The sequence below is a fragment of the Heloderma suspectum genome, chromosome 6 (genome assembly GCF_057233095.1).
Source record: "Heloderma suspectum isolate Gila_16-S chromosome 6, 16-S_ref, whole genome shotgun sequence".
Classification (NCBI taxonomy): domain Eukaryota; kingdom Metazoa; phylum Chordata; class Lepidosauria; order Squamata; family Helodermatidae; genus Heloderma; species Heloderma suspectum.
Genome location: NC_139463.1, coordinates 8,537,753 through 8,565,634, shown reverse-complemented (window position 1 = coordinate 8,565,634; position 27,882 = coordinate 8,537,753). Strand labels below are relative to the sequence as shown.

The 27,882-nt window shown below is 45.5% G+C and overlaps 1 protein-coding gene across 2 annotated transcripts in view; it reads left to right on the top strand.

Annotated features, from left to right (window-relative positions):
- TRIM29 (tripartite motif containing 29) overlaps positions 1-11,417 on the top strand; it is a 50,358-nt gene extending 38,941 nt beyond the window's left edge. The window contains exons 8-9 of one of the 2 annotated variants that reach the window (XM_084803581.1): positions 230-306; positions 7,786-11,417. In XM_084803581.1, the coding sequence (XP_084659707.1) occupies positions 230-306; positions 7,786-7,848 (140 nt within the window). In that variant the 3' untranslated portion in view covers positions 7,849-11,417. The remainder of the gene's footprint in view (positions 1-229; positions 307-7,785) is intronic. The other variant, XM_084803582.1, reaches the window with a different exon arrangement.
- Positions 11,418-27,882: the final 16,465 nt, after the last annotated feature.

Sequence of the window (27,882 nt, the reverse complement as noted above, 5' to 3'; positions counted from 1 at the left end):
TCTTCCTTCCTTCCTTCCTTCCTGTCTTTTCTTTGGGATATCTTCATTCCAAATGCCCCCGTCTGACCTAGACGTCTTGGGATTGCTGTGCCGTACTTATTTGGAGATAGAATTCCTCACCCCCTCACCCCCACATATAAATGAGGTGTCTCTCTAATTCTGTAATGCACAGTGCTGCATGCAAGGAAAGCTGTTTGGGAATAACCACCCCTGCCTTCTGTCTTTCCAGCTTACCCTGCAATAGTGAGGCACCAAACTGCGAAGGCACAGCCACAGACATGGAAATCCTCCAAGCAGAGCATGCTGGTAAGTCATTATGTCTGCATTTTTATGTCTTCCATGACAAGGACTGTTTGGTTGTAATACTATGCAGACTTACCGGAGAGTAAGCCCTATTCAACATATTGCCACTTACTTCTGAGGAGAGATGGATGAGATTACACTGTAAACCAGGGGAAGGGAAAGAAGAAGCCTTCCCTTCCACGTGCTATTACCTCTTATTTCCTTTTTTAATTTTTATTTTTACAATGCCCTTTTCAGTATCACATTTCCTAGGTGGTGTACAATCTAGTACTACAACAATCAAACCATCAGAAAATAGCTTAACGTATATTTATAGGGATGTATGAGAAATTTGTTTCAGTTGGTTTTTGATCCGGATTACCCAGTTCTCTCCTTCCTGACTGAACATGGACGCAGGCACTATCTGTGGTCAAAGTTCATACATCTCCAAGCTTTCAGTGTGATTCGCAGACCAAAAAAAATGCATTTGAAATCAAGTGTACATTTGAAAAATGCACATGAAAAAATGTGTACTTTTGAAAAATGTGCACAAAAATGTGCACATTAATCAATGGGAGAAGAATGGGTACATTTCAAAGATGCATACAGTTGATGCATAGACTGGGAATGTACACATGAAAATATGCATGGATTTTCATGAACGCCCCCCCCGCCCCCCAATCTCACAATCTGATATGGTCTCAAGTCTGAATGAGCTTCAAGATGAAATTTGGAGAACTCAGTTTTGCTGATTCACACATCCTTAATTTTTTCACACACACACCACACAATAATTGCCAAACCAATAGACAGATAAAATGCAAAGTGCAGAGACAAATGTGTTAGCAGGCAGGCTTAGCTTCTGAAAGTATGACAGAAAAGGAAGGTCTCTTAACCTGCTTCTGGAAGATGGAACCACATCGGTTTCCAAGGCATTCCAAAGATGTGGGGCTATGACAAAAGTGGCCCTGTACCCCATGGACACAAATCTGGCTTCCGGCTAAGATGATATTTTCAGCAAGACCTCATTGGTAGAACAAGTGTCGGAAGGGGGAGAGGGTTCATTCAGGATGAAACATTTCTGAGATATTCAGGAACCAGACTTTCATCAATTAATTCTGTCTCTGATATTGGAAGTAGAAGAATCATTACAACTAGTAGCCATCGATAGCCTTAATCAGCCCTTTCCCTATTTATATCTTCATACTGGAAAAAACTTTGCCTGTTGAAGTAAATTGGCACAATCTGGAGGTGGAGGCTGTGGCAGGGGGCAAACGTGGTATAGCTGAGGAAAGTTAATATCCTCAGATGGTGGCACAACACCCGTGTGCCACCATGCACTTCCTGCCTCACAGCTCTTTAAGTGGGGATGAGTAACTGGATGCTCCGGCATCAAATCCGGCTTCCTAAGAGACGCATCCTCACCCTCTTGGCTGCCAGTCTAGAGACACAGGGTGTATGAAGTACATGTTTTTCTGGTTATAGAACTGAATAGCAGCCACGGTGTAGATTGAAGGTAGAGGTGTCAGCCCACTACAGCTGAATCAGTTCTCAAAGTACTCTGCCAAGAGAACCCACTGTCAACCAGGTCCGTCAAGGGTTGAAGCACCTGCTCCAAAGGGACTAGAACAAGCCCAGGCTGTCACACATCCTGCTCCCGGCTTTGACTGACTCTGTCTGACATGTTTCGCTCACACATCTATGAGGGAGGAAATAAAGGCAGCCTGAGTACACGGAGGACCTGGGATTTAAAGACAGTGATTACGGAGGATCAAGGAAGGGATAGTGACTAAACTCTATTGATGAAGGAGAATCTTGATCCTTGGTATTTTATTTTTTATTATTTTTACAAAACAATAATTAACTGCACAACATCCAGAGAGACAGAAGGCAGGCAGCTTGCAAATTTCACCATGTTTGTTTGGATCTAAAGGGAGCTGGAACAGTTTGGCCTAAGCCTTTGGAAATAATGAAAAGATATCCTTAAGCTACCGATTAACTCCGATTTACTCGGGACCCATGTGCACAAGTGTACCTGGCCTCTGCAGCACTGCAGATGGCAGGGACCTCAGCATGTTTTGAGACCCCTTTACCCCCCCGCTCCCTAAACAACCCTGCAGGGATGCCAGCCAGGAGAGGAAGGTGCTAGGGGGTGGGCAGCACATCACCTGTGACGTGCATCCCCGGCCCACCCCCGTGGCCCTCGTTGCAGCCCCTGTTAGCCCCCACTGTTCTCTGTTGCCCTCCAAAAATAATTTTTAAAAATCTCAGGGGAAAATATTTGTAGTGGCTATAGATCACCCAAAGGGCCAAATGTAGTTTGTTTGCAAGCAAAATTTGCCCTTTTGGGTGATCTGTATCCACTTTGGATCACCAAAAGGGTTAAATGTAGCTTGCAAACAAGCTAAAGTTAACCACTGTAGTGCTCTGTGGCACTACAGAGCCACTTGGCACCAAATTTTGGTGGCAAAGAGGCTTTTTTTTTTTCTTCCAGGCAGCCCACATTTGGAATCCAGGGGGTGAAAATGGCGCCTGGACTTCTGGATGTTGTCCATGCCTGTGCTAGGTGATGCTGTCTTTCCCCTGTTGATTCCTACTGCTTGATTAAGTAACACATTAGGAAAGAAAAGATTCCTCAGCACAACTTGCTGAATATCAGGACTGTTTTCAGTTTGGTTGGCAATAGGGATAGGATGGATCTGTCAATTTCAGTATCTCATTTTTTCCAGTCCAAAGTTCGGTTTGTCTTGAACTTTGAGAATTTCTCCAGTCTCAAGTTCAGTTCATTCCGACCCTTGAGAATTTTTTTTTAAAAAAACCCAAAACATTCACATGAAAATTCATAAGCATTCTTGCGCACATTTTTCCTATTGCATGCATTTTTGCAGGCATGGTGGCCTAATACAGACATTTTTGTCAAGCCATTTTCCTAATATAATGCAATATTGAATTTTATTTTATTCCCTAATAAAATAGGGAATAAATATTTTCCCTAATATACACATTTTCCCTAACGTACACATTTTTGTATGCAATCTTTGATTGAAGAATTCCATTGCAAAATTCAGAGAAGTGCAATTCTGAAGGATAACCGAGCTTCATTTCACAACACGGTTTGAAAAATGCAAAATTAGGTACATTCGCAGGACATTCCAAACTGAACTAATTTCTCCCTTATCCTTAGTTGGGAGTCCAAACCGAGAGAGTGCTACAGGGACACCTGCACCTCCACTGGGAGTTCTAGGGGAGCCTGCCCCCAACATGTTGTCCTCCAGATGTGTTGGACGGCAACTGCCATCATTTCTGCCAGCATGGCCATTGGCCATGCTGGCTGAGAATGATGGCAGTTGTAGTCCAACACATCTGGAAGGCACCAGGTCAAGGGAGGTTGCTTTATTTATTTAAAATATTGGCATACCGCTTCATATCTAAAACAGATTTTGGAGCGGTGAACACAAAGGATAAAACAGTAAAAGAATAAAAAGATTAAAACTCCACCATTAAAAACATGCTTTAAAAAAAAAAACAGAATGCCAATAGAAACCATGACCAGTCAATTAAGGAATGCCTCCTGGAGCAGTACTGTTTTCAGGAGGCTCTGTAAACAACACAGTGGTGGTGCCTACCTGACTTCCAGGGGCAGGACATTCTAAAGAGAGGGAGCCACCACACTGCAGGCTCTTCTCCTGGTGGACTCCAATCGGGACAAAGGTCCATGTGGAGCCACCAGGAAAAAGCCCTCTGAGTGACAGGGCAGGTTGGTTAGAGTGTTTTCAGTTGGGCCTGGTGTCCAACTTGATTTGGCTGGGTCCAAACTGAGTAAGAACCAAGATGGTGGCTCTAATTCACAGGTAGTGCATGCCTGAAACAGGTTAGAGCCCCAACAGGGGCCCAACTACCCTCCTGCAGTAGCCATTCCAGGTCTGTCTGGTATGTGTATTTACTAGCAGCTATGGCTGTTGGGTCTTTAAATTGCACTTATATTCACCAGTTATGCCCCAAAGCTAACAATCATATTGATAAATAAAGAGCATTAAAAGTCCCAAAATAGATGCACTGCCACTGGACTGGAGAGACCTGGCAGGAGCTTTTATGGTCTACTGGGCCAATAATCCCACACTTTTAAAGCTGCTGTAAATATGTATTTGAGCAATCTGCGCTCTTAGGGAAAGGTCTGTAAATATGAATTCCAGCAGTCAGCAGGAGGACAAGGCCTGTCCCACAAGCCCATTGAAGGTTGTTTAAGGGGTTGCTTTATTTCCCCCTTTAATTAGGTATGAAATTGGCGCCATATAGAAAATGGGTTTAATACTCCAGGCAGCAGTGTTGAGCTGCAGTAGGGATGTACGAAAGTCACTTACCTTTTTGAAGGGTGACATTCGTGGTGGGGGGGAGGTGCTCCATCCCTCCCCCTGAAATTCCCTCCAGCTGGCTCCGCTCTGCGGAGATTCCGCAGAGCCGCTAGCCGGGGCTGCCTGCAGCCGGACATCCGGCTGCTGGGCAGCCTGCAGGGACGCAAATGGCGGCTGCCGTAGCTGCCGCCATTTGCGTCCTTGTATTTTGCTGTGATAGGCTACGTAAATACTTTTACTGCAGGCAGCCCCGGCTAGCGGCTCTGCGGAATCTCCGCAGAGCGGAGCCAGCTGGAGGGAATTTCAGGGGGAGGGATGGAGCACCTCCCCCCCACCACGAATGTCACCCTTCAAAAAAAATACTTACGTAGCCTATCATGGCAAAAAAAAAAATACAAAAAACAGCAAATGCAAATGGCGGCTACGGCGGCCGCCATTTGTGTTCCCTTTTTTTTTTGCCGTAATAGCCTGCGTAAATATTTACGTAGGCTAAAACGGCAAAAAAAAAAAGGGAACGCAAATGGTGGCCGCCGTAGCCGCCGCTATTTGCGTTCGCTGTTTTTTTGTGTTTTTTTGCCATGATAGGCTACGTAAATACTTACGTAGCCTATCATGGCCTCCTCAGGGACGCAAATTGTGTCCCTGCGTTAGCCGTGATAGGCTACATGATTATTTACGTAGCCTATCACAGCTATAATGAGGAAGTGAATGGCGGCCGCAGACACAGCCGCCATTTGCAAGTCAGCGTGGACAGCAGCAGGTAAGTGCTCCGTTTCGCGTGCCTTTCATGGGGCGGGGGGCAGGGGGCTTCGTTCCGCCACAGATTTCTCACCGAGATCCATGGCGGAATTCTCTGACATCCCTAAGCATTAGGTACTTGGAAGGAGACTTCAGCAGAGTGGAAGGGCAGGGCGTTCTTATCTGCCACCATTGCAGACCCTTCACCATCCCACTAGACATCTATTTAACCAGCTGGGTTAACAGGAATGTTGCTAATACTCTCAGTTTGGGTTCAACCAATTCTACCTCTCCAAGGAAAGCATCAGAATATTTGCACAACAAATCAACAACCCATGTTAGAAGTCTGATCCAATTATTTCACAGTACAAAAGTTAGTTTCAGGATTGACTGGTTACAAGTTACGATGTGGCAGATCTTTGTCAACAACAACAATTTAATTGTACATGGATACTTATAGAATTTGATAAGCAAAAATTACAGGTCGTTGCTAAAAGGAACTTGCAATCTATATTTTGACAGTGGAAGAGACAATATAGCTGGGGGGAGAAGGAGGCAAGTGGGCAGGGATGATGAAGATGACGATGATGAAGATGACGATGATTTACATTTCTATACCACCCCATAGCCAAAGCACTCTGGGCAGTTTACAAAAGTTAAAACATGCTATACAAAGTTTAAAAGCCATTTACATAAAAGTACATGGACAATATATACAAACAACTTTAACTAAAAACCACTTTGAGTGAAAAACAATTTAACAAAAAATAATAACAATCCAACAATAAAACAACACAGCTTAAAACAGGAAGACCTGCTGGAATAAGAGAGTCTTTAATCCCTGTTTAAAAACCTGCAAAGGTTGTCAAGGGTAGGCATGGTTGGGCACCAACCAAGGGCCCACATCCTAGTAGGGGCCCACTGAGAAGAGGCCCCTGGAGTGGCTCCTCCTCTCCACTGTTGCATCTTGCTTTTTCCCCTGCATCTCACTGTGGCCCAGACAGTGGCGTTGGTGAGAAGGAGGACCAGTAGACATCATGGTCTACTTGTTCCCTGGCTCTCTGTCTGTCACGTAAGCAAGTGGGAGCAAAGATGGGAAGTTGGAAGAGGAGCAACAGCAGATGTTGACAATGGAGTGAGAAGGTAGACACACTGAGGGAGGGGGCCTATTGGGGCTGTCTTGCCCAAGGGCTTCAAAACCTGGAGCAGGCACTGCACGGGGGAGAGACAAGGTTAGCAAGAGATGAAGGTGAGGCAATGGATTGACAGCAAATATGTTTCAAAATGGTGAATGGATCGAATACAGAAATCTGGGCAAAAGATGTGGTACATGTATGTTCGTGGACCCATACAGAAAGAAAAATTCAGTCCATTGAGCAGCAGCAGAGAGAGAGAGAAAGAAAGAGAGAGAGAGAGAGAGAGAGAAATGCATTAAAATGAGAGGATGACACTCATTGCCTTCTCTCACAATGCTTTTGGGATCTTGCATCAAAGACAGAGATTACTTAAATCCATGTTAAGCATTCACAATGTGTAGAGAGATCTCTTGTATGCTGTGCACATCCATTGGTGTGCATGTGGATTAAGTAGATTGCAAATAATTCTGAGAGGGATTGAGGGAGGGAGGGAGGGAGGGAGGGAGGGAGGGAGGGAGGGAGGGAGAGAGGGAGGGAAGGGTGTCAGAGGGCCCTAGCCAGCGTCTTTCAGTCTACTCAAGTAGCCAACTCCAGACACAGGCAAAGGATTCTTTTCAAGGCTTTATTCCTTTTACAACTTAATAACTCTATCACCAGCGACTAAGCTATGAACAGCAGAGTAACCTATGCCCCGGGTTGGAAACAGTTGGTCCCCGTTTGAACGAGAATCACTTGCAGACCCTGAACTTATGGGCTAGGGAGAGTCCCTCCCCTTTTCCCTTGGGTCCTCTGGACGCGACCGTTGCTTGCGCGCCAAACGGGCGCTACGCCTCCTTTCCACGCCCTCCATAGCTCGTCACTCTCTGCATCTGCGTCAAGCATCCAGCCAGCCCTCCTCCCACCCTCTTTCACTCCCAGGACTTCTATCTATGTCTGGAATGCTGGTAGGAGGAATCTCTGCCAGCTGCAGGGCCTGAGAGGGAAGAGCGCGCTCTTCTCCCACAGACGGCTGTTCCTCCTCAGAATCAGAACTGCTCTGAGGTTCTATGGGCTCAGTGTCCACCCTGACAAAGGGTGGGGTGGGGTGGGGGTGGAGAGAGATGGCTCCAGTGAAGGTTTTGGGTACTTCTAATTGATAAAGTTGACAACTGGATTTTGTGACTCCACCGTATGGACAGATGGAGGCATTAATGTAATCCAGGAGGAGGGATGCTAGCCAGCAAGCCCATCTGTCTGCTTCTTAATCTTAACCCACTCCCTGCTTTCTCTATTTACAGTCTCACTACCGCCCCTTCTATGTCAACAAGGGCAATGGAGTGACCTCCAACGAAGCACCTTGATTCCTGGGGTTCCCAGGAGGAAACAGTCATGCTGGGAGAGGAAGCGAAAATGAGAATTTTCACAGATTGCCCTGATACTGTATTAACCGTGCCATTCTAATATTTCTTGCTTTCTTTTTTAAAAGGGAAAATTGCTCAAGGGGGAAAGGTGCAGCAATGTATGTCCCATTCTAGGGGGAAACAAAGAAGGCCCTTATGTCATGTTTGCTTCAGGCACCATCATGCTATTCTTGATAAAAGCTTTGCAGCCCCTGAGAACAGCACACACAAGTGCAATCCCAGATTGATAATGCACCCCCTTTCCCTACGTTTACCAGTTAGGCTCTTGCTATTCATTTGCTGGAGAAGGAGAGATCTCAGCTTTGCATCCATCTGCTCCCCACCCCCCTGAGAAGCCAGTATCATGACATTGATGCTCCCAAGATAATGCATTTGTCTTTAAACCAACTAATGGTTGGTGTAACTCCTACTTTCTCTGCCCTTCCTTCAAACTGCAGTGTTGTCCACCGCTGATTTTCATGGTGGTTCTTGCTATATATGGCCACCACCAGCCAAACCAGTCTGTTTGCTGGTTGCACACAATTTGAACCATTCCTTCCTGGCACTAGCCAGGCAGTGGCTGTGAATTGATAGTCAAAAGGCTCTGTAGTGGCCCATCAATACATCCTCCCTCCTACCAGCCACCTTCTCAAATTAAAGAAGAAAGGGGGAGAAATCTATCCTGCTAATAGAAGATTGATTAGATGCCTTAGCTATTCCCTTCCCCACAATTCTGCGGCAATAGCAGCTGATAGGTTTTGGTTCAGTTGTGTTGTTTTATTAACTAGAAGAATTACTATTATTGGAAGATTTGAGATTTATTCTTATCTTGCTACAAAGGGATTCTGTGCGTGCGGCATGCACACATGGAACTATCGCAAATGAAGAACCAGGGCAAGGGTAATACTCCTGCTTGTGAAGCCTTAAGGGAGAACCAATGAGCGACAGTTGCCATGGGAACCACTTTCCCCATTCCCTAGAATTGGTACCCAAGCTTGAAAGCCATTGGCCATGTCCTGCAAAGTTCTCAGAGGCACAACTTCCAGCATCTTCAGTGGGAGCTGGAGACATTTTAAATCAATGCACCAGACCCTGCTTTGGAAGGACTTTCCTTCTAGTAATGCTACATAGCTGAGAAGCGAGTTTTGTATCCCTTCTTGTTCAAGACTATTGTTTCTTTTCTTTCAAAGTAAGCTTCTTCCTCCACTCCCAATGCATGCAAACAAACACACACACAGAGACACGACCAACGCATGTGACAGATATCGCTTGCTGAAAAATTCTTTGTAGCTAATCCCTCAGCAAAAAACAAACAAAACCAAAACCGAACTATATTCTGGTTTTCATTCCGTGCCTTCATCATTTAAAAGAATGCAGTGTGAGAATGATGTTTCCTCTAGAACAACTTCCATCCCACTTAAAAAAGAAGAAGTTTCTAGATAAACAGAAGCTGAAACAGGTCTTAAGAGGGCTGATGACATGCAATAGATTTCTACTGAAAGATTTTAAAACAATTACAGAGGGAAATGCTAAAAGAAATCACTACACCTGACTGGCAGGCATACCTTTCATTTAATAGAAATGGCAGATTTAAACTACAGAGTTTAAAAGGGCTCTCAAGGGCCATCTAGTCTCTCTTCTGCACAGTTCCTCAGAGGAACACACACCCCACTACTCATCCAAGGTCCTTTTAATACCTTTCATAGAAAAAGATTTCATAACCTCCTTAGAAATGTATTCCATTGCCCCACCTGTACTGCCCAAATACCCATCCTAATATTTGTTTGCTGAAATCTGAGACACTGCCTGCTTTGTCATTTCTCTAATTTGGTGGTGAAAAGTATTTTATGATCGTAATTACACATTCATTTAGAAACAAATGAGAGAAAAAGAGAGGTCAATAGAAAAAAAAGTTTAGCTTAGGAAAAAGGTGAGTGAGGGGAGACATGACAAAGGTGTACAACAGTATGCATGGTGTGGAGAAAGTGGTTAGGGAGACATTTTTCTCCCTCTCATAACATGGGTCATCCCATGAAGCTGAATGGTGAGAGATTCAGAACACCATGCATAGCTAAATTATGGAATTCCCTCCACAAGATGGTAGTGATGACCACCACTTTGCATGGCTTTAAAAGGGAATTGAATTCATTCCTGGAGGAGAAGGCTATCCATGGCTCCCACTCCTGATGGCTATATGCTACCTCCATTATTAGAGGCACTATGCCCATGTACACCAGTTGCTGGGGAACATGGGTGGGAGGGTGCTGTCGCACTCATGTCCTGCTTGTGGGTTTCCTGTGGGCAGCTGGTTGGCCACTGTGTGAACAGAATGGTGGACTAGATGGACCCTGGTCTGATCCAGCAGGGCTCTTCTGAGGTTCTTGGGTTCTTACTAATATTTAGCAGGGCAGGCTGCTAGATCCCATGATAGTGGCTCGCTCATTCATCTTGTTCTTTTACTTTCATCAAAATAAAATGACCACACCTCTTTTGCTTTGCCAGATGTTAAAAAATAGGCATGCAAGGTATTAGTTCAAGCAGGAGCGGACAGATGTCAGGCCTGTGGGATCTACTGTGTTTATTACTAGAACTGCTAGATCCACCAACTGGAGCCTGGTGCAAAATACACAGAATTAGAATAATGAGTCCTGACCCAGGAAATTGTTTTGAGTACCAGAACTGAACAAAGGACATCACTCTTCACACATGCACAAACACCTTCATTTTGGCAGTATAATTTGGAGGGGGGGAGAGAGAGAGAGTCATTGTTGCCATTGGTCAATTGGGGGTCAGAAATCCTTACTGACCTGCTGCAAAGCCCCCAGAGATCTACCAGTAGATCCCAATCTACCTTCAGCTCACCCCTAAGTTAAAGCAACTGGAGAGAGGACCAACAACTGGACAATGTTGGTGAGGAAGTTGGTTCTAGGTTGCTTATGATCAATAGGGATATATAACACATACCCCATTCAGGGGGACAGATCTTTTGTCATTCATGTTCCTGCCTATATCTGTATATCAAAAAGAAGTCATCCTAGGCTACTCCCCCTACTGCCTAGATGGGATATCCCTGTTGAAATAAAACTTCTTGAACCGGCTCTGGGCTCTGGCATATGGACATCCGGATCCATTCCTAACTGAATGACAAAGCAAAATTCAAACAAATGAAGGTTGCAACCCTATATACACTTACCTGGGAGAAAGGCCTATTGAACTCAATGGGTCTTACTTCTGGGCAGACATACATACAAAATTGCACTGTAATTTTTAGATGTAAGATACATTTGCATCATCACAGTTTCAAGACTAAAAAGCAGTCCTGAAATCTTGCTTATTACTGTTGATGTTGTTTCCTGCTGTCTGAAAGCTCTCATAGCTTTGCAACATTTTCCTTGCAGCTGTTGATTATCTTGCTGAAGCACTGTGGATTAGCCTGCAGGGCAGCTGATCTCTTGTGAGGACATCAGCATTGCTCCAGCAGCTGGGGTTTTGCGAAGCTTATCTTGCTTATCCCAAAACTGCATTTTTTGAAGAAAGCAGAAAAATGTAAGAAAAAAAGTTAAACATTGTGTAACACTTCAGGAGAAAATTAGAGGGAGAAAAAGAAAGAGTGAAAACAGCAATACACCAATGAGATAGAAGATCCCAATATGGTATGGAGTAAAATTGGCATTTATAGAGTCAGTTTATCATCAAAAGAGAACGAGCTTTGCAGACCCCCCCCCTCCCCATGTCATCAATATTGGGGAAAGCCAATAATTGCAGTGAGAATGTTCCTTTTTCATAAAATGTATGCGTGGGTAAACCAAGGATCTCCCCGCTCCCCTTCTCAATTGCTGGGCTAAACCCGAGGACAGATGATGTAATGATAAAGACAAAAGTGCTCTGAAGCATGCACAAAGAGTAGCTTTTATCCCACCATTGATAATCAGACGGCTCCCACACATCTAGGATTAGAGGCAAAGGGTGTGGCTTCCAGCAAGTTCTAGCACCTGTTTCTTGCTCAGGTTGCAAAATATGTAGAATGGAAATTACGTGTGTGTGCATGTGGGGGCTGGATTTGTAGAAGAATCTCAACTTTCCTAACCTGGATCTCCTTCTAAAATGCTGAATTCTATTCTATTGAGTCCCTTTTCTGGATGCTATCCCATTTAAGACCCAATAGGATGCAGGTTTAGACAGAAAAAAGTCCTACAACTCCAAACCTTCCCCAGCCAGCATGGCTGCCCGGGGAATGCTAGACTTGTAGGACTTTTTTTCTGTCTAAACATGCATAGGATTGTACCTTTAGAGGCTTTGTGGGGAAGCTACACTGTCAGTAACAAGTTAATGTTAATAGCCTTTTAAAATTTTTGATCTCGAAGACCTTTTTAGCTATGGAAGTGTCTCTGAAAATAGAATGTTAGAATAAACATAAATGTTGGGTTTTTTTGTTTTTGCCAAATGTCCAATTTGTGCAACATTCTATTCCTGCTGTATCATCAAGTGCATTGATTTTGCACATATAATCCTATGTGTGTGTGTGAGAGAGAGAGAGGCAGAGGGAAGGAAGGGTGGGGGAGAGAGAGAGAGAGAGAGAGAGAAATACAATCTTGGTTTCCTCAATACCCAATTAGGACATGGAGGGGAATCATCTTACATGTTATATTGAGGGGTGTGTGTGTGTGTGTGTGTGTGTTTCTTGGCCAAAGATGCAGAAAGACCGGTAAAGATGGTCAACAAAACCTTGAGGCAAGTTGCACTTTGGGGGTGTGAGTTGGCTATCCTGTCCATCAAGTGTTCACACACGCAATCTCATTCTCTCACAGTAACCCTGAGAATCGGCCACCATAAGTAGGCTTGTTGCCCCACTGCTTTGTGAGTACATTTTAGGGGAGATAAAAGATAGGAATGGTGAATATGTCAGTTTCACTTTCCCCCATATTCAAATTTTTTAAATCCCAAGCTATTTGCAAATTTTGGTACATTCTTATTAAAAAGAACTGAAATGAAATTCTCACCCATCTGGATTGGACAAATTCAGTAAACACAGATATTCCCAGCATGGAGGGGATCACGTTATGCCTGCCTGCCATATAGTTGTTAAAGATGAGGAACCTGTCAGAAAAAAGAGGTGTCAGCCCTAATTCAGCACCACCCACATGGTTGAAAACACAGGGATTCAAAGGCAGAATTTTAAGAGTTAAGCACTCAAAGCCCTGGGCTTGGACAGACACATCTGTCAGTTTCTGTTTGTCCTACATTGGGCTGTTTTAAATATCAAGTTACTTTGGCCCCAGATATGGAGAACTTTGAGAATTTTGGTAAATTCCTATCAAAACTGAACTGAAGTTGTCACCCATCCCTAATAAAGGTATGGAAGATGACCAAAAACTAGAGTGAGGTCCATCACACAGGAGGTGGAAAGAAGAACGTAAGAGGATCCCTGCTGGATTAGACCAAAGCTCCATCTAATCCAGCATCCTCCTTCCTGGAGTGGCTAGCCAGCCCAGAGCAGATCATAAAGACAATAGCACTCTGCCATTGTTTGTCCCCAGAATCAGGTCTGAGATAGACTGCTACTGAATGTGGAAGCTCAATTCCTAAGTATCATGTCTAATAAGCACAGAAACAGAGCTCTGCAGCTGGATCAGATCCAGGTAGGTCCCTCTAATCCAATGGCTAATCAAATGCTTCTAGGAAGACCCCAAGCAGGGCTAGCTGAGGGCAGACATCAGGGCCAGCACTAACATTAGTCAAAGTGAGGCAGCTGCCTCAGGCAGCAGATGCTGAGTGGTGGCAGGAAAGTGTTGGAGGAGAGAAGTGTGTGCCATGTGGCCTTGCCTATGCCCCCTATGGTAGTTTGCCGCCTTCAGGTGTGGTGTCCCATTGTCGGTGTTGAAGAAAGCTGTTCAGTCTTGAAGAAAGGCTTTTATATATGGAATGGAAGGGGCCACCATCTTGTTCTTCACCTCAGGAAGTAAAATGTCTTAGGCCACCCTGGCAGTCATCTTCATGAATAATCTACACAATCCCTTGCAAGCAGGTTGACTCCAGAGGGGAATTTCAGGGGAAGGAGCTACAGCTCCTTGGTAAAGCACATACTTTGCTTGAGGATGATCCTGGGTTCAGTTCCTGGCATTGCCAGTTGAAAAGATCTTTGATGGCAGAGCTGGGAAAGATGTCTGCCTGAGACCCCAGAGAGCTGTTGCAATCAGAGCTAGTTGGCTAGATGGCCTAAGGGTACAACTCATTATAAAGCAGCTTCTGATGTTCATAGGACTTCAAGGAGGGGGAGGTAGGAATGCAGAATGAACAGGGAATGGGGTAACAAATGAATGGTGGAGGAAGAGGGAGGGAAAATGTCCCTGCTGCACCCTCAAATGTCTTTCTGCTGCATCCTTCCACTGTGCCTGCATAGCAGTTCTATGAAGGTTGTCTTCTCCTTCTCCTTCGGTTTTAATTATATATATCATAAGGTCCGGGAGGGCTGAGAAACACAACATCAGGGACCCCTCAAGCACATAGAGCAAGGGCCAAACTACATGTTACATTTGGTTTATTTACTTTGGTGTAACTGTGTGTGACCTGATTCAGATCAGGACCAGCACACACTGAGAGGGGAGGGTTAACCCCCCCATTTCCCCCCTGAAATTCCACCCCCATGGGAGAGGTGTTAAAAAAGGGGGAAGTCTCCACTGATTCCAATGGAGATTTTTTTTCTTATAACCACCCCATTTCAGATTAAAAAAAAAGAAAAAGTGGGTGGAGGGGACAGGTTTAATCCTCCCCTCCTGGTGTGCACTGGCCCCAGTCCAAATCTGGGCTACACACAGTTATATAAGAACATAGGAAGAGCCATGCTAGATCAGTGGCCAACCAGCTGCCCAGGGGAAGCCTACAAGCAGGACATGAGTGCAACAGCACCCTCCTGCCCATGTTTCCCAGCAACTGGCATACAGTAAAGTACTTGAATATGGTTACAGTAAAGTAAATAAAACTATCAGTCTCAGGCTCAGCTATATGCTACACAATTAATGTATCATGTAGTTTGACCCTTAGTTGCACCATTCTTTGGATCTAGGCCTTAGGCCTTGAACTGAGGAGGAGGAGGAGGAAGAGAAACACCTTGCCCCAGGCAGCAATTTACTTTCTTTGTAAAGGTCAGCTGCCAATGCAAAATCAATCAATCAATGCTGGCAAATGTTAAAAATGACCCATTGCAGGAAGCCGAAAGCAAGGGGAAGGAGAAAGAGAGGGATTGTGGACCAACTGATGCATATTGCCTGCAGAGCTGTAGAGATCTCCACAGCATCTTTGAGCATTTCCTCCTAAGAGGGAGGTAGGGAAGGGTGCCTGTCACCCCACCCACCCACCCAGCTGCTGCTTATACAAATTATTATGATTTCAAATCCTTGTTGAGAATGCTTGGAAGGGTTAGATCCGTTCTCAAAGCGAGGGACTTGAGGTAGCAGTGCTTTAGTGCTAATGGCCATAAATTTCTCCTCATTTACCCAACGTGTGTGGTGGACTCAGTGGCTTTCTCCCCATTCATTCCGCTTACTGCATCCATTACTGTTATTACTGTGATTAAAAAGCAATCAAAGAAAATCTTCTCCTTTTTCCTAAAATGGCTGCAAATGCTTCACTTCCAGCTCCCTGAAATGCAAGCAAATGCAAGCTGTTCTTGATGGCTCAAATATCTAAAGTTTCTTCTAGGGAGGAAGCAAAGCAGTGGTCTGGCTTGCATGATCTCTGCAGCCCAGCATGGCTTATTTAAATCCTGGTGAGTTCCAGCATGTGCCATTTTATATATTTTATATAAATAAAATAAGGCCATTTTATTTATTGATTTCATTTCTATACCGCCCAATAGCCAAAGCCCTCTGGGCGGTTCACAAAAATTAAAACCACAAAATGCAGCATAAAATAATAGAAAATATGAAAGTTTAAAACTACAATATAAAAATACAACCAGAATAAAACCTAGCAGCAATGCAAAGATTTAAAATACAGATTTAAAACAGCAGTGCTAAAAGACTAGAGTGCTAAAATGCTGGAAAAATAAAGAAAGGTCTTCACCTGGAGCCAAAAAGAGTACAACGTAGGCACCTGGAGAACCTCTCTAGGAGCTCATTCCACAGTCAGGGTCCCACAGCAGAAAAGGCCATCTTCTTGGTAGCCACTGGGGTTCAAGCCCACTGGGGCTTGAATTTTGAACATTCAAACCCCAGCAGGGGGTTGCCATAGTTTCCTATGTTGTCCGAACCTGGGTGGCATGACTTGTTGGAGGGAGAAACAACCCTACAATGACCCTACAATAGGCCATGGGTTATTGGACGGTTGCTTCCCCCTCCAACAAGCCATGTCACCCAGGCATGAATAACCAGACAACCTGTGGCCAGGACTTGAATATGCAACCTGGAGGCCATGGATAGGGATGGGTGAATGCACTGGAGTACTCGTTGCGCGCTGCTCGCTGAAACCCCACCTACCACCAGTCAAGCTGCCATTTTGTGTAAAAATGGCAGCTTGGCCTTTTTTGTAAAGGCCAATTTCACGCAAATGGCAGCCGTAAAGTGGCCGTTTACCCAAGATTATAGACGTACATGGCCATTTACACCTGTAACCTTGTCCTTGCACTTGCCCGACTTGATGTAAACCGAGTGAGGCAAATGCAGGGATCCACAGACTGGCATATGGGGGTGGGGCGAGCTGGTGATTTCTCACCAGGCATCAAGCCCCACCCCTTCATGGATCACTGCCTTGTTGTGGCGAAGGGGCTTGCGTAACTCAGTGAAGCCATAAGCTATGCCGTGCAGGGCCACCCAAGACGGACAGGTCATGGCAGAGAGTTCTGACAAAATGTGGTCCACTGGAGAAGGAAATGGCAACCCACTCCAGTATTCTTGCCAAGAAAACCCCATGGAACGTATCACAAGGCTAAAAGATATGACGCCGGAAGATGAGCCCCTCAGGTCGGAAGGTGTCCAATATGCTACTGGGGAAGAGCAGAGGGTATTTCCAAGTAGCGCCAGAAAGAGTGAAGCGGCTGGGCCAAAGCCGAAAGGACACTCAGCTGTGGATGTGTCTGGTGGTGAAAAGAAAATCCGATGCTGTAAAGAACAATATTGTTTAGGAACCTGGAATGTCAGATCAATGAATCAAGGTAAGCTGGAGGTGGTCAAACATGAGATGGCAAGATTGAACATCGACATCTTGGGAATCAGCGAACTCAAATGGACAGGCATGGGCGAATTTAATTCAGGTGACCATCATATCTACTATTGTGGGCAAGAATCCCTTAGAAGAAATGGAGTAGCACTCATAGTCAACAAAAGGGTGGGAAAAGCAGTACTGGGGTACAATCTTAAAAATGATAGAATGATCTCAGTACGAATCCAAGGCAAACCATTCAACATCACAGTAATTCAAGTCTATGCCCCAACCACTGAGGCCGAAGAAGCTGAGGTTGATCGGTTCTATGAAGACCTACAACACCTTCTAGAACTAACACCAACAAAAGATGTCCTCTTCATCATAGGGGATTGGAATGCTAAAGTAGGAAGTCAAGAAATCACCGGGATAACAGGCAGGCATGGCCTTGGTGTACAAAATGAAGCAGGACAAAAGCTAATAGAGTTTTGCCAAGAGAACATGCTGATCATAGCAAACACTCTTTTCCAACAGCACAAGAGGCGACTCTACACATGGACGTCACCAGATGGTCAATATCGAAATCAGATTGATTATGTCCTTTGCAGCCAAAGATGGAGAAGCTCCATACAGTCAGTAAAAACAAGACCTGGAGCTGACTGTGGCTCAGATCATGAGCTGCTTCTTGCAAAATTTCGGCTTAAATTGAAGAACGTCGGGAAAACCACTAAACCGTTCAGGTATGACCTAAATCATATCCCTGATGAATATACAGTGGAGGTGAGGAATAGATTTCAGGGATTAGACCTGATAGACAGAGTGCCTGAGGAACTATGGACGGAGGTCCGTAACATTGTTCAGGAGGCAGCAACGAAATCCATCCCAAAGAAAAAGAAATGCAAGAAAGCCAAGTGGCTGTCTGATGAGGCTTTACAAGTAGCTGAGGAAAGAAGGGAAGCGAAAAGCAAGGGAGAAAGGGGAAGATATACCCAACTGAATGCAGAGTTCCAGAGAATAGCAAGGAGAGACAAGAAGGCCTTCTTAAATGAACACTGCAAAGAAATCGAGGAAAACAACAGAATGGGAAAGACTAGAGATCTCTTCAAGAAAATTGGAGATCTCAAGGGAACGTTTTGTGCAAAGACGGGCATGATAAAGGACAAAGAAGGCAGGGACCTAACAGAAGCAGATGAGATTAAGAAGAGGTGGCAAGAATACACAGAAGAACTATACAGGAAAGATCTGAATGTCCCTGATAGCCATGATAGTGCGGTCACTGAACTTGAGCCGGACATCCTCGAGAGTGAAGTCAAGTGGGCCTTAGGAAGCATTAGTAACAACAAAGCTAGCGGAGATGACAGTATTCCAGCTGAGCTATTTAAGATCCTAAAAGATGATGCTGTTAAAGTGCTGCACTCAATATGCCAACAAATATGGAACACTCAACAGTGGCCACAAGACTGGAAAAGGTCAGTTTACATTCCAATTCCAAAGAAGGGCAATGCCAAAGAGTGTTCAAACTACCGCACAATTGCGCTCATTTCACATGCCAGCAAGGTGATGCTCAAAATCCTACAAGCTAGGCTTCAGCAGTATGCGAACCGAGAACTACCAGAAGTACAAGCTGGGTTTAGAAGAGGCAGAGGAACTAGAGATCAAATCGCCAACATTCGCTGCATCATGGAGAAAGCAAGAGAATTCCAGAAAAAGGTCTATTTCTGCTTCATTGACTACGCTAAAGCCTTTGATTGTGTGGATCACAACAAACTGTGGCAAATTCTTAAAGTGATGGGAGTACCAGACCACCTTACCTGTCTCTTGAGAAACCTGTACGAGGGTCAAGAAGCAACAGTAAGAACCAGACATGGAACAACCGATTGGTTCAAAATTGGGAAAGGAGTACAACAAGGCTGCATATTGTCACCCTGCTTATTTAAATTATATGCAGAGTACATCATGAGAAATGCCGGGTTGGATGAATCAGAAGTCGGAATTAAGATTGCTGGGAGAATTATCAACAACCTCCGATATGCAGACGATACCACCCTAATGGCAGAAAGCAAAGAGGATCTCAAGAGCCTCTTGTTGAGGGTGAAAGAGGAGAGTGCAAAAGCTGGTTTGAAACTCAACATTAAAAAAACTAAGATCATGGCATCTGGCCCCATCACTTCCTGGCATATAGAAGGGGAAGAAATGGAAGCAGTGACAGATTTTACTTTCTTGGGCTCCAAGATCACCGCAGACAGTGACTGTAGCCATGAAATTAAAAGACGCTTGCTCCTTGGGAGGAAAGCTATGGCAAACCTAGACAGCATAGTAAGAAGCAGAGACATCACCTTGCCGACAAAGGTCCGTCTAATCAAAGCTATGGTTTTCCCAGTAGTAATGTATGGCTGTGAGAGCTGGACTATAAGGAAGGCTGAGCACCGAAGAATTGATGCTTTCGAACTGTGGTGCTGGAGAAGACTCTTACGAGTCCCCTGGACTGCAAGGAGGTCAAATCAGTCCATCCTAAAGGAAATCAACCCTGAGTGCTCATTGGAAGGACAGATACTGAAGCTGAAGCTGAAATATTTTGGCCACCTAATGCGAAGAGAAAACTCTCTGGAAAAGACCCTGATGCTGGGAAAGACTGAAGGCAAAAGGAGAAGGGGACGGCAGAGGATGAGATGGCTAGATAGCATCACGGATGCAATGAATATGAACTTGAGCACGCTCCGGGAGAGAGCGCAGGACAGGAAGGCCTGGCGTACTATGGTCCATGGGGTCATGAAGAGTCGGACATGACTGAACGACTGAACAACAACAAATCAAGCCCCAGCCAGACACCCAGAACATCCCTACCTGAGGATGTCATGGCTTAAATAAGCCATGGTGGGCTGTGGAGATCAGGTGAACCAGGTCAGTGTGGTTGGTACATGCCATGGTTCAGTGGAGTAATGATCATGGAAGAGAGTTTGAAACTGACACAAACACCAAAGGTTTCAGTAATTTCAGAACTTCTCCTCCATGGGTGAAACTTTCAAACTCCTGCTTGCCTTCCTATACAGCGTGCAAACCCTTTTCTCCTCACCAGCTTCCTTCCCTCCTCTCTCCCCTGGCCCAAACAACCTCCTGGTCTATTTCTTCCTATGGCAGTTGCAATGTCCAGGGGTGCTTCCAGATGGACACTTCCTAGCACTATTCCATCTTTCCTTCCTTAATGTTTTTCTTTTGGGGGGCGGGGTAGTAAGTAAAAAGATGGAAGTAGTGCTGGGAAAACATGGGAGGGTTACAAATGGGAGACAACTTAATCTGGTCCTCCTGTAAAATCCCTTGTTTGAGGCAGGGTGATTTCACAGTAGAAGCCTTGTCGAGAACCATCCTTGGATTTAGTTTTTGGTGCACTAGCCCAAATGCTCAAGAAGTACAGATGAAAAAGATCCCCCCCCCCACACGCCAATTCTCTCATGAGGCTTTTGATGACAAATAACCTCCAGATATTATCTGAATGTTCAAAATGTTGTTGAATATTTTCCATATAGTTGCAGTGGTGTTGCCATAGTTTGCCTATTTACTTGATTCGGAAGATGAGTGTCTCCAGCTGGTAAGGTCCGGCTACATTACAAATCGAACACCAGTTCTCTGAAAAGCAATTCTCTGGCTCAGAATATCAATTAAATTTGTGAGCATGTGCAGCCCAGCCAGGAGCCTTGGGACATATTGCTTTCTAGGGCACCTGAGTGCTCAGCAGGGATGGCAGGCGCCCTGGGAATGAGATGTGCCAGGACCCCTAGCACCTGGTGGGACACTGAATTTGCCCAGCCTTGTCCTAGGCACAAGGAGCTCTGGGATATGCAGCTTCCAGGGCATCTGACATCCCTTCTGAGCACTGGGTGCCCTAAAAAGCTATATGTCCCAGGGTGTCTTTTGTCTGGGGTGGTGCTGTTTGCACAACCAGTATGCCAGGGATGAACTGAGGTCTTGAAAAGAGGCCTCCTTATCAGTGTAGCTGCTGCTGCATCACCACCCCACCACCAAGTGATGGGAAGGAGGCAGTGGGGTAAAGGGTGAAGAGTTTTGGATGGGAAGATTGGGGGACATGGGGAAGCTCTTTGAGCACCCACTGCCCTTCCAAGAATAACACACGGGTTCTTAGCTTCAGAACTGAGCTTGGGGGAAGTAACAATTTCCCATAGAAGGAAGGAAAGGAGGGAAGGAGGAAGGGAGGGATCAAGCTCATGTTAGCCAAGTCAATGCCCGTGCTGGCTGGGAATCATGGAAATTGCACACACCTGGAGGTAGGGATGGGCAAACTCCCTGCCCCCGTGTCCGGAAGTGCTTTACGGCCACACATGCAGTAAACAACACAACTTACGGCTGTAATTTTCCTGCGATAGGCTAATGGCAGCCACCATTAGCCAGTCACGCTTTTGAGACAGCAGGGAGCCGCCCCACAAGCTCCAGCAGACATGCCAGGTAAGGGGGTGCCAGTCCACTGTGGAATCTGGAGGTCGGATTCCTGGGAATCTGGCCTCATTTGGGTCTGCAGCAGATTTCTCCAGCATTCCTACCTTGAGGTCACCAGGTTGGGGAAAGTTGGTCTACACTGACCGGCAGCAGCTCTTCAGGGATTCAGGCAGGATTCTTTCCTAGCCCCATCTGGAGAAGCTGGGGATTGAGCCTGGGACTTTCTGCATGCAAAGCAGGGGCTCCACAACTGAGCTATGGCTCTTGCTCCAAAACACAGGAACACAGAAAGCCACCCAATGCCATCTAGCTCAGTATTGTCTATACTGCTGGGCAGTCGATCTCCAGAGTTTCAGACAGGAGTATTTTCAGGCCGTACCTGGGGGATGCCAGGGATTGAACCTGGGACTTTACCTGCAAAGCACTACTAAACAGAGCATTCTTCACTTTGCACTGCAGCCTCTCCAGTTACCTAGTTTTTACCACAAAGGGGAAGGAACTAGAGCGTGTCTCTGTGTGTGCAGAGGCAGAAGTATCCAGCAGGCGTCACTCTTTCCCTGCAGTTCACATGTTGTTTCGTTCGTCCATTCTCTGTGCTGCTGCTGTTCCTCTGTACTGCTAGTTTGGGGTTTCATTTACCCCTCACCTGCTATAACATCCACTTGGATCATCGGGAAATGTTTTGAAAATGTACTTGCATCTGGAGGAGGAGAGAACCAGGATCAGGGTTGTTTACTGCAAGGTGGAATTCAGGTTTTGTAGCTCACACATTTGATTTATTATAGATTCAGGCTTCTACCTGTGGCTCATGTGAATCATGTGCTTTCCCTTTCTGTGCTACTCCACCCCATAACATTTGCAACCACCACTGGTAAACCATCAACACAACAATGCAAAATATACGGCTATGTTCAGCCCTGATGAAAGTGCTGCTTCATAAAACTGGCCTAATTCCTCTGAGGAATTCACCACCAAAAGATGCAGTCATGGTCACTGACTTAATGTTTTTTTAAAAGGGTTATACACATTCATACAGAGTTCAGCTCTATCAACGGTTGTTAGTGATGACAACTATTTATTTATTTATTTGTATTTATTTTATTTATTTAATTTCTATACTGCCCAATAGCTGAAGATCTCTGGGCAGCTCACAAAAATTAAAACCACAGAGTGCAACATAAAACAGTACCACCAGAATAACACCTAGCAGCAATGCAGAGATTTAAAATGCAGAGTTAAAACACCAGAGCTAAAAGATTAAGAAGCCAAAATGCTAAAACACTGGGAGAATAAAAAGGTCTTCACCTGGTGCCTGAAGGAGAACAACTTAGGTGCCAGGTGAACCTCTCTAGGGAGCTCATTCCACAGCCACAGCAGAAAAGGCCCTCTTCCTGGTAGCCACCAGCCTTACTTCCTTTGGCAGAGGCTCCCCGAGAAGGATGTTCCATTTATAACTAAATGGAACATCCATATCTGGAAACAGTATATACCTCTGTGGACAAACTACAAAGAATGACTGTGGCCTTCATGGCTTGATAGTGAGTGTCCCACAGACATCAGGCTAGTTGGTCTCACAAAGGAAATGCTGGTCTAGATGGACTCTTTGTCCCTCTGACTAAGAAGGGCAGGTTTTCTTTGTGAACTGGGGAGCCTCTATAAAGGTGGTGAGTCCTGAAATACAATCACTACTTACTACATTTCCTAGTGTCCTGAAACAAAAGAGGTAGTTAAAAGGCAATTTGATTGCTATCAAAGGGCTGTCACATAGGTGATGGAGCAAATTTGTTTGCTGTTGTCCCAAAGGGTATGCCCCAAAGCAAGGGGTTCAAATTACAAGAAAGGGGGTTAAACTAAACATTATAGGAAGGAACTTCCTGATGGCATGAGCTGTTTGACAGTAGAACAGATGCCTTTGGAAGATGGTGGACATTCCTTCATTGCAAGTTTTAAGCAGAGGCTGGATGGCCTACTCTCAGGGGTGCTATAACTGTGGATTTCCTGTATCAGTAGATGGTTGGATAGATGACTGTTGAGGCCCCTTCCAACTTTATGACTGATTGTATTGCTACAAATTCACACCCCTATTTCTCTGAGGGGTAGGAATTCCAGTCATGCAAGTTTTTTCCCCCTTAGGTACTGGAGGCTTAGGGCTTTTCTACATGAGGCATTTATCATTGGCACATTATTGCCTATTCTTCAGATGATGTCATGACCCTTTGGTTTTGCTTCTTGTCTAACTAGCACTTTCAGTGAGTTTTTTTAGAGCAGGGAAAATGCAGCATTTAATTGTGAAAGTGAAAGAAAGCAGAATTTCCTGTTGTGTATTTGCACTATTCCACTATACCACAGTGCCACCTAGAGGTTATATAGCAGAAATGCAGGAAAGGAAATGCTCCTCATGTTGTGCTTGAATCTCAGTTCTGTGACAAAACTGAAAGGAGATTCAGCAGATTAACAGCGGTTTAACAGCCTCATGTAGGAAAGCTCTTATGGTGTTTTTATGATATATGGATTATTTTACACATATGAACAAACTGAGCATAAATGGAGGCCCATAGGATAAACATTCCATAGATTTCTGCTCTCCTATTCAGTTTTTTAGAGATAACACCAATGCCCCTGGATGCTTTCAGAGAGCAACTTGGCTCTGGGTGTGTGTGTCTCTTCCAGTCTCCCTCCCAAAACTGCTTCCTTCTTCACAGGCACAGGGCTTGATGACCTCATTCCCAGAGAATAATGATGAATCATTTCTGCCCATCACCTATGCCTTCCTGGCTGCCATTGAGACACATCACCTGAATATTATAGTCTATCATCTTTCTTTTGTCAGGTCTTAAGAGGCATTGCCTCAGGGTAAGCCACACTGATAGATAATCTTAAAGTTAAGAAATCTTAGAGTTATCAGAGAGTTGGAACTTGGAAGGGATTGCTGAAAGGTCATTTAGACCAGGGATGGGCAGAAGATAGAAGGGACTCTGCTGATAAATGATTTGCAAGATTGCAGTAGATTTGCAGCAGTTTGGCAAGAGGTCCTGACTCCCAGTTGTCTAACAATAGCTAGTAAAATGGAAAGCTCCTTAAATCAAACGAACAACAAAAAACATTGCCATGGATGGCTTTGTGCTAATCACTAAGCTCTTAGCCTAAGTGTTCCTTCCTTGTAAAATGGGAATATTAATTGGTTGCCTTTGACCAGGTCTTCTCCTTTGGCCACTGTGAAAGTTACGTCTTAGACTCCCTGTTCTATGGTAACTCAGATGTAGGCTTGCATTTTTAAATGTTCAGCTCAAATTTTTAAATGTTCAGCTCAAATGAAAGATCCAGCCCAAACCACAGGTGGCATCACCCCAAATCCAAAAGATCAGGAAATATGCAACATGGTAATGAGAACGAACTCATTTACACTCCCATCTCCATCTGCTAGCAGGATTCATTTTAAAGAGCTCTCCATTAACTTTAATATCTTCAAACAGAACGAATGGTTCTTCCAAAAGGAGCATGAGGTTAATACTTACTTTAACCTTTGAGAAAAAGGGCTGAACAACATAATTCATGTCCGTGCACTTGTGGTAATTAATTTGCATGGGATTCCCCTTCCCCTGCATGTAAATTAAAACTAGTAATCTTGTAGGGCTTCATCAGTCATACACAGCCCCCAAATGGTCCCCAGGCTTAGTCAAACAGGCAGCTTCCATCATTCAGCATATATATTTGGACAATAATTGATATTCCTTTTGCCCCTCACCAAACACATGCCACCAGCAGCTCTCAAGATTCACAAATATTAATTTGCAAACACCAACACCCCAGGAGAAGGAAGCAAAGGTTATTGCGGAGGGTGGGGGAGAGATTGTGTGGAATTTTGAAGACCAGAAGCATTTTTTTCCTCTTGGAATGCTCATGTTCTCTTTTGGGGCAGGGAGGAGGGCTGTGTACCATGGGAGAGGTGAAACATTCACAAACAAAAAATCAACAAAGCAAGAATAAATCCCCCCCCTCATACATCAATGGATTCCAGTTCAAAAATATCTGGTTTAGATTAAGTCTGATGTTACATCACATCCAAGGTTTGGATCAAAATACGATGCTTTGTTGGAAAATAAAATACTCCACATATATTGACAGGTATGGAGCTCTATACAGCTGTAGCAGCCACCATTTGCATCCTTGCAGAGGCCGTGATAGGCTACGTAAATGTCTACGTAGCCAATCACGGCAAAAGGTAGGAACACATTTGTGTCCCTGCCTTTTGCCATGATAGGCTACGTAGATAGGCTACGTAGATAATTATGTAGCCTATCACGGCCTCCGCAAGGACACAAACATTTGTGGCCAGCGCAGCCCAGCAGTGGATGGAGGTCCGGCTGTGGGCGGCCCCAGCTGGTGGCTCTGCAGAATCGTTGTGGAGCGGAGCCGGCTGGGGAGGATTCTGGGGGGAGGGACAAAGTGCCTCCCCCCCACCGTGGATGCCCCTCAGTGGAGCCAGGTAAGGGATTCATACATCCCTAGTTCTGGGTAAACAGGACCAGCTGAAGCCAGTTGCTGCCTAAGGCAAACAACAAGATGGCACCCCCATTCCATGTACAGGAGCTGGAGTCCATGGTGGAATGGGGCAATCCCCCCCATGGAATCCCCCTGAGACAGAGCCTACCTGGCGGCGGTGGTGGCTCCGGCGGCAGCAGCGGCTCCGGGTCGTCTTCCAGCTGCTGCTGGGCTGCTGTAGCAGCCACCATTTGCATCCTTGCAGAGGCCGTGATAGGCTACGTAAGTGTCTACGTAGCCAATCATGGCAAAAGGTAGGAACACATTTGTGTCCCTGCCTTTTGCCATGATAGGCTACATAGATAGGCTATGTAGATAATTATGTAGCCTATCACGGCCTCCGCAAGGACACAAACATTTTTTGTCCCTTTACCCTGTGGGTAAAGGCCCATTGGAGTCTACATGGCCTACAACAAAACATTGCAGCCTAGAGTGCTTCTGTCTAAGATTCCAGCCAGCCAGGCAGTTAGCCATTATGTATGTATGTACGTATGTATGTATTATTACATTTACATCCCACTTTTCTTCCATTGTGGAACACATGGTGTCTCCATGTGGCTCCCAGGTGGTCTCCCCTCCAAGCACTGGCCAAACCCCAGACCTGCTTAGATTCAGCAAGGTGGCCGCCTCATGTGCCTTCAGGCCATGCCCTGGGACCAAGCCATCCCCTTTTCCAGGATACTCCAGTCCCCTCCCCTGCAACCATCAGCCAGCATTCTGTAGCCACTTAGCACATGCTCTTCTCACTGGGCTATTTTGGGAGTCTCCCCTAACCCTAGACAATTTCCACCCCAAACAATGTGTTTCTGCAAACCGTGGAGCCCCGCCGCCAAGCCTTCTGATCCCCCCTCTTGCGTATGGGTTCTGCCGCTTTGGCTACATAGGGATCTGCACTCAGACAAAAGCTTGCTATTAGACTACAGCCACAGGATGCATTCTGGAGAAAGCTGCAGATCAGCTTGTGGAAGGTTAGAGGGGTGGCAGAACTAGAAGAAGCGTAGTCAACTCAGTGCTGGCTCAAGGTTTTTTTTAAAGACCTTTGGGCAAGACACCCTCAATGAGCCCCCTCCCTCAGCGAGTCTCCCTTCTCAGCACCATTGTCACTAGCTGCTGTTGCTCCTCATCCTCTGCCTCATCTTTGCTCCAGCTTTCTGGCTTGGCAGGCAGAGAGCCAGGGAACAAGTAGGCCATGCCATCTCCGGGTCCTCCTTCTCACCACCTCCATTGTCTGGGCCAGAGTGAGAGGCAGGGGAACAAACAGGTTGCAAGGGAGAAGGAGAGGAGCAAGTCCAGGGGCTCCTGTTAGTGACCCCCTAGGTTGGTCCTCAGCAGTAGTCTAAGCATGCTACCCTTCTTCCTCTTCCTCTTCCTCTCCTCCTCCTCCTCCTCCTCCTTCTGTGGGTAAACCTTTTTCTGCTGAGGGGCAAATTACTTGATGGGAATGTGGCTGAAGCCAGGGGTGGGCGGGGCTAGAGTAAAAAAGGGGTGGATCGCCCCTTTTCCTGCCACTTTATCTTCTCTTTCTTTCTGCCCCCCCACCCCTTTCACCCTCTCTCCACATTTCTTCCAATGTAGTGGGTTATCAGGGAAGGGACAGATCACTCTTGACAGTAGTTTGAACTGATTGCATGCAGAGGGCTTTTGAGACTGGGCTGAGAGTCGATGGCTGCAGGTTTTCCACCCCTGTTCTTCTGTCACCCAATTGACTCTTCATTAGGGTCCCTTGCAAGGTAATGCTCCTAGGCGGGCATTGCCTCCGAAGCAATGTTGTGTTGGGACATGCGTGCGCTCTCTCAATCTCTCCCTCCACTCTTCCAGGGGGTGGTTACCTCCCTACCCTGCCTCTGGCCTCTGCCTGCCTCCCGACTG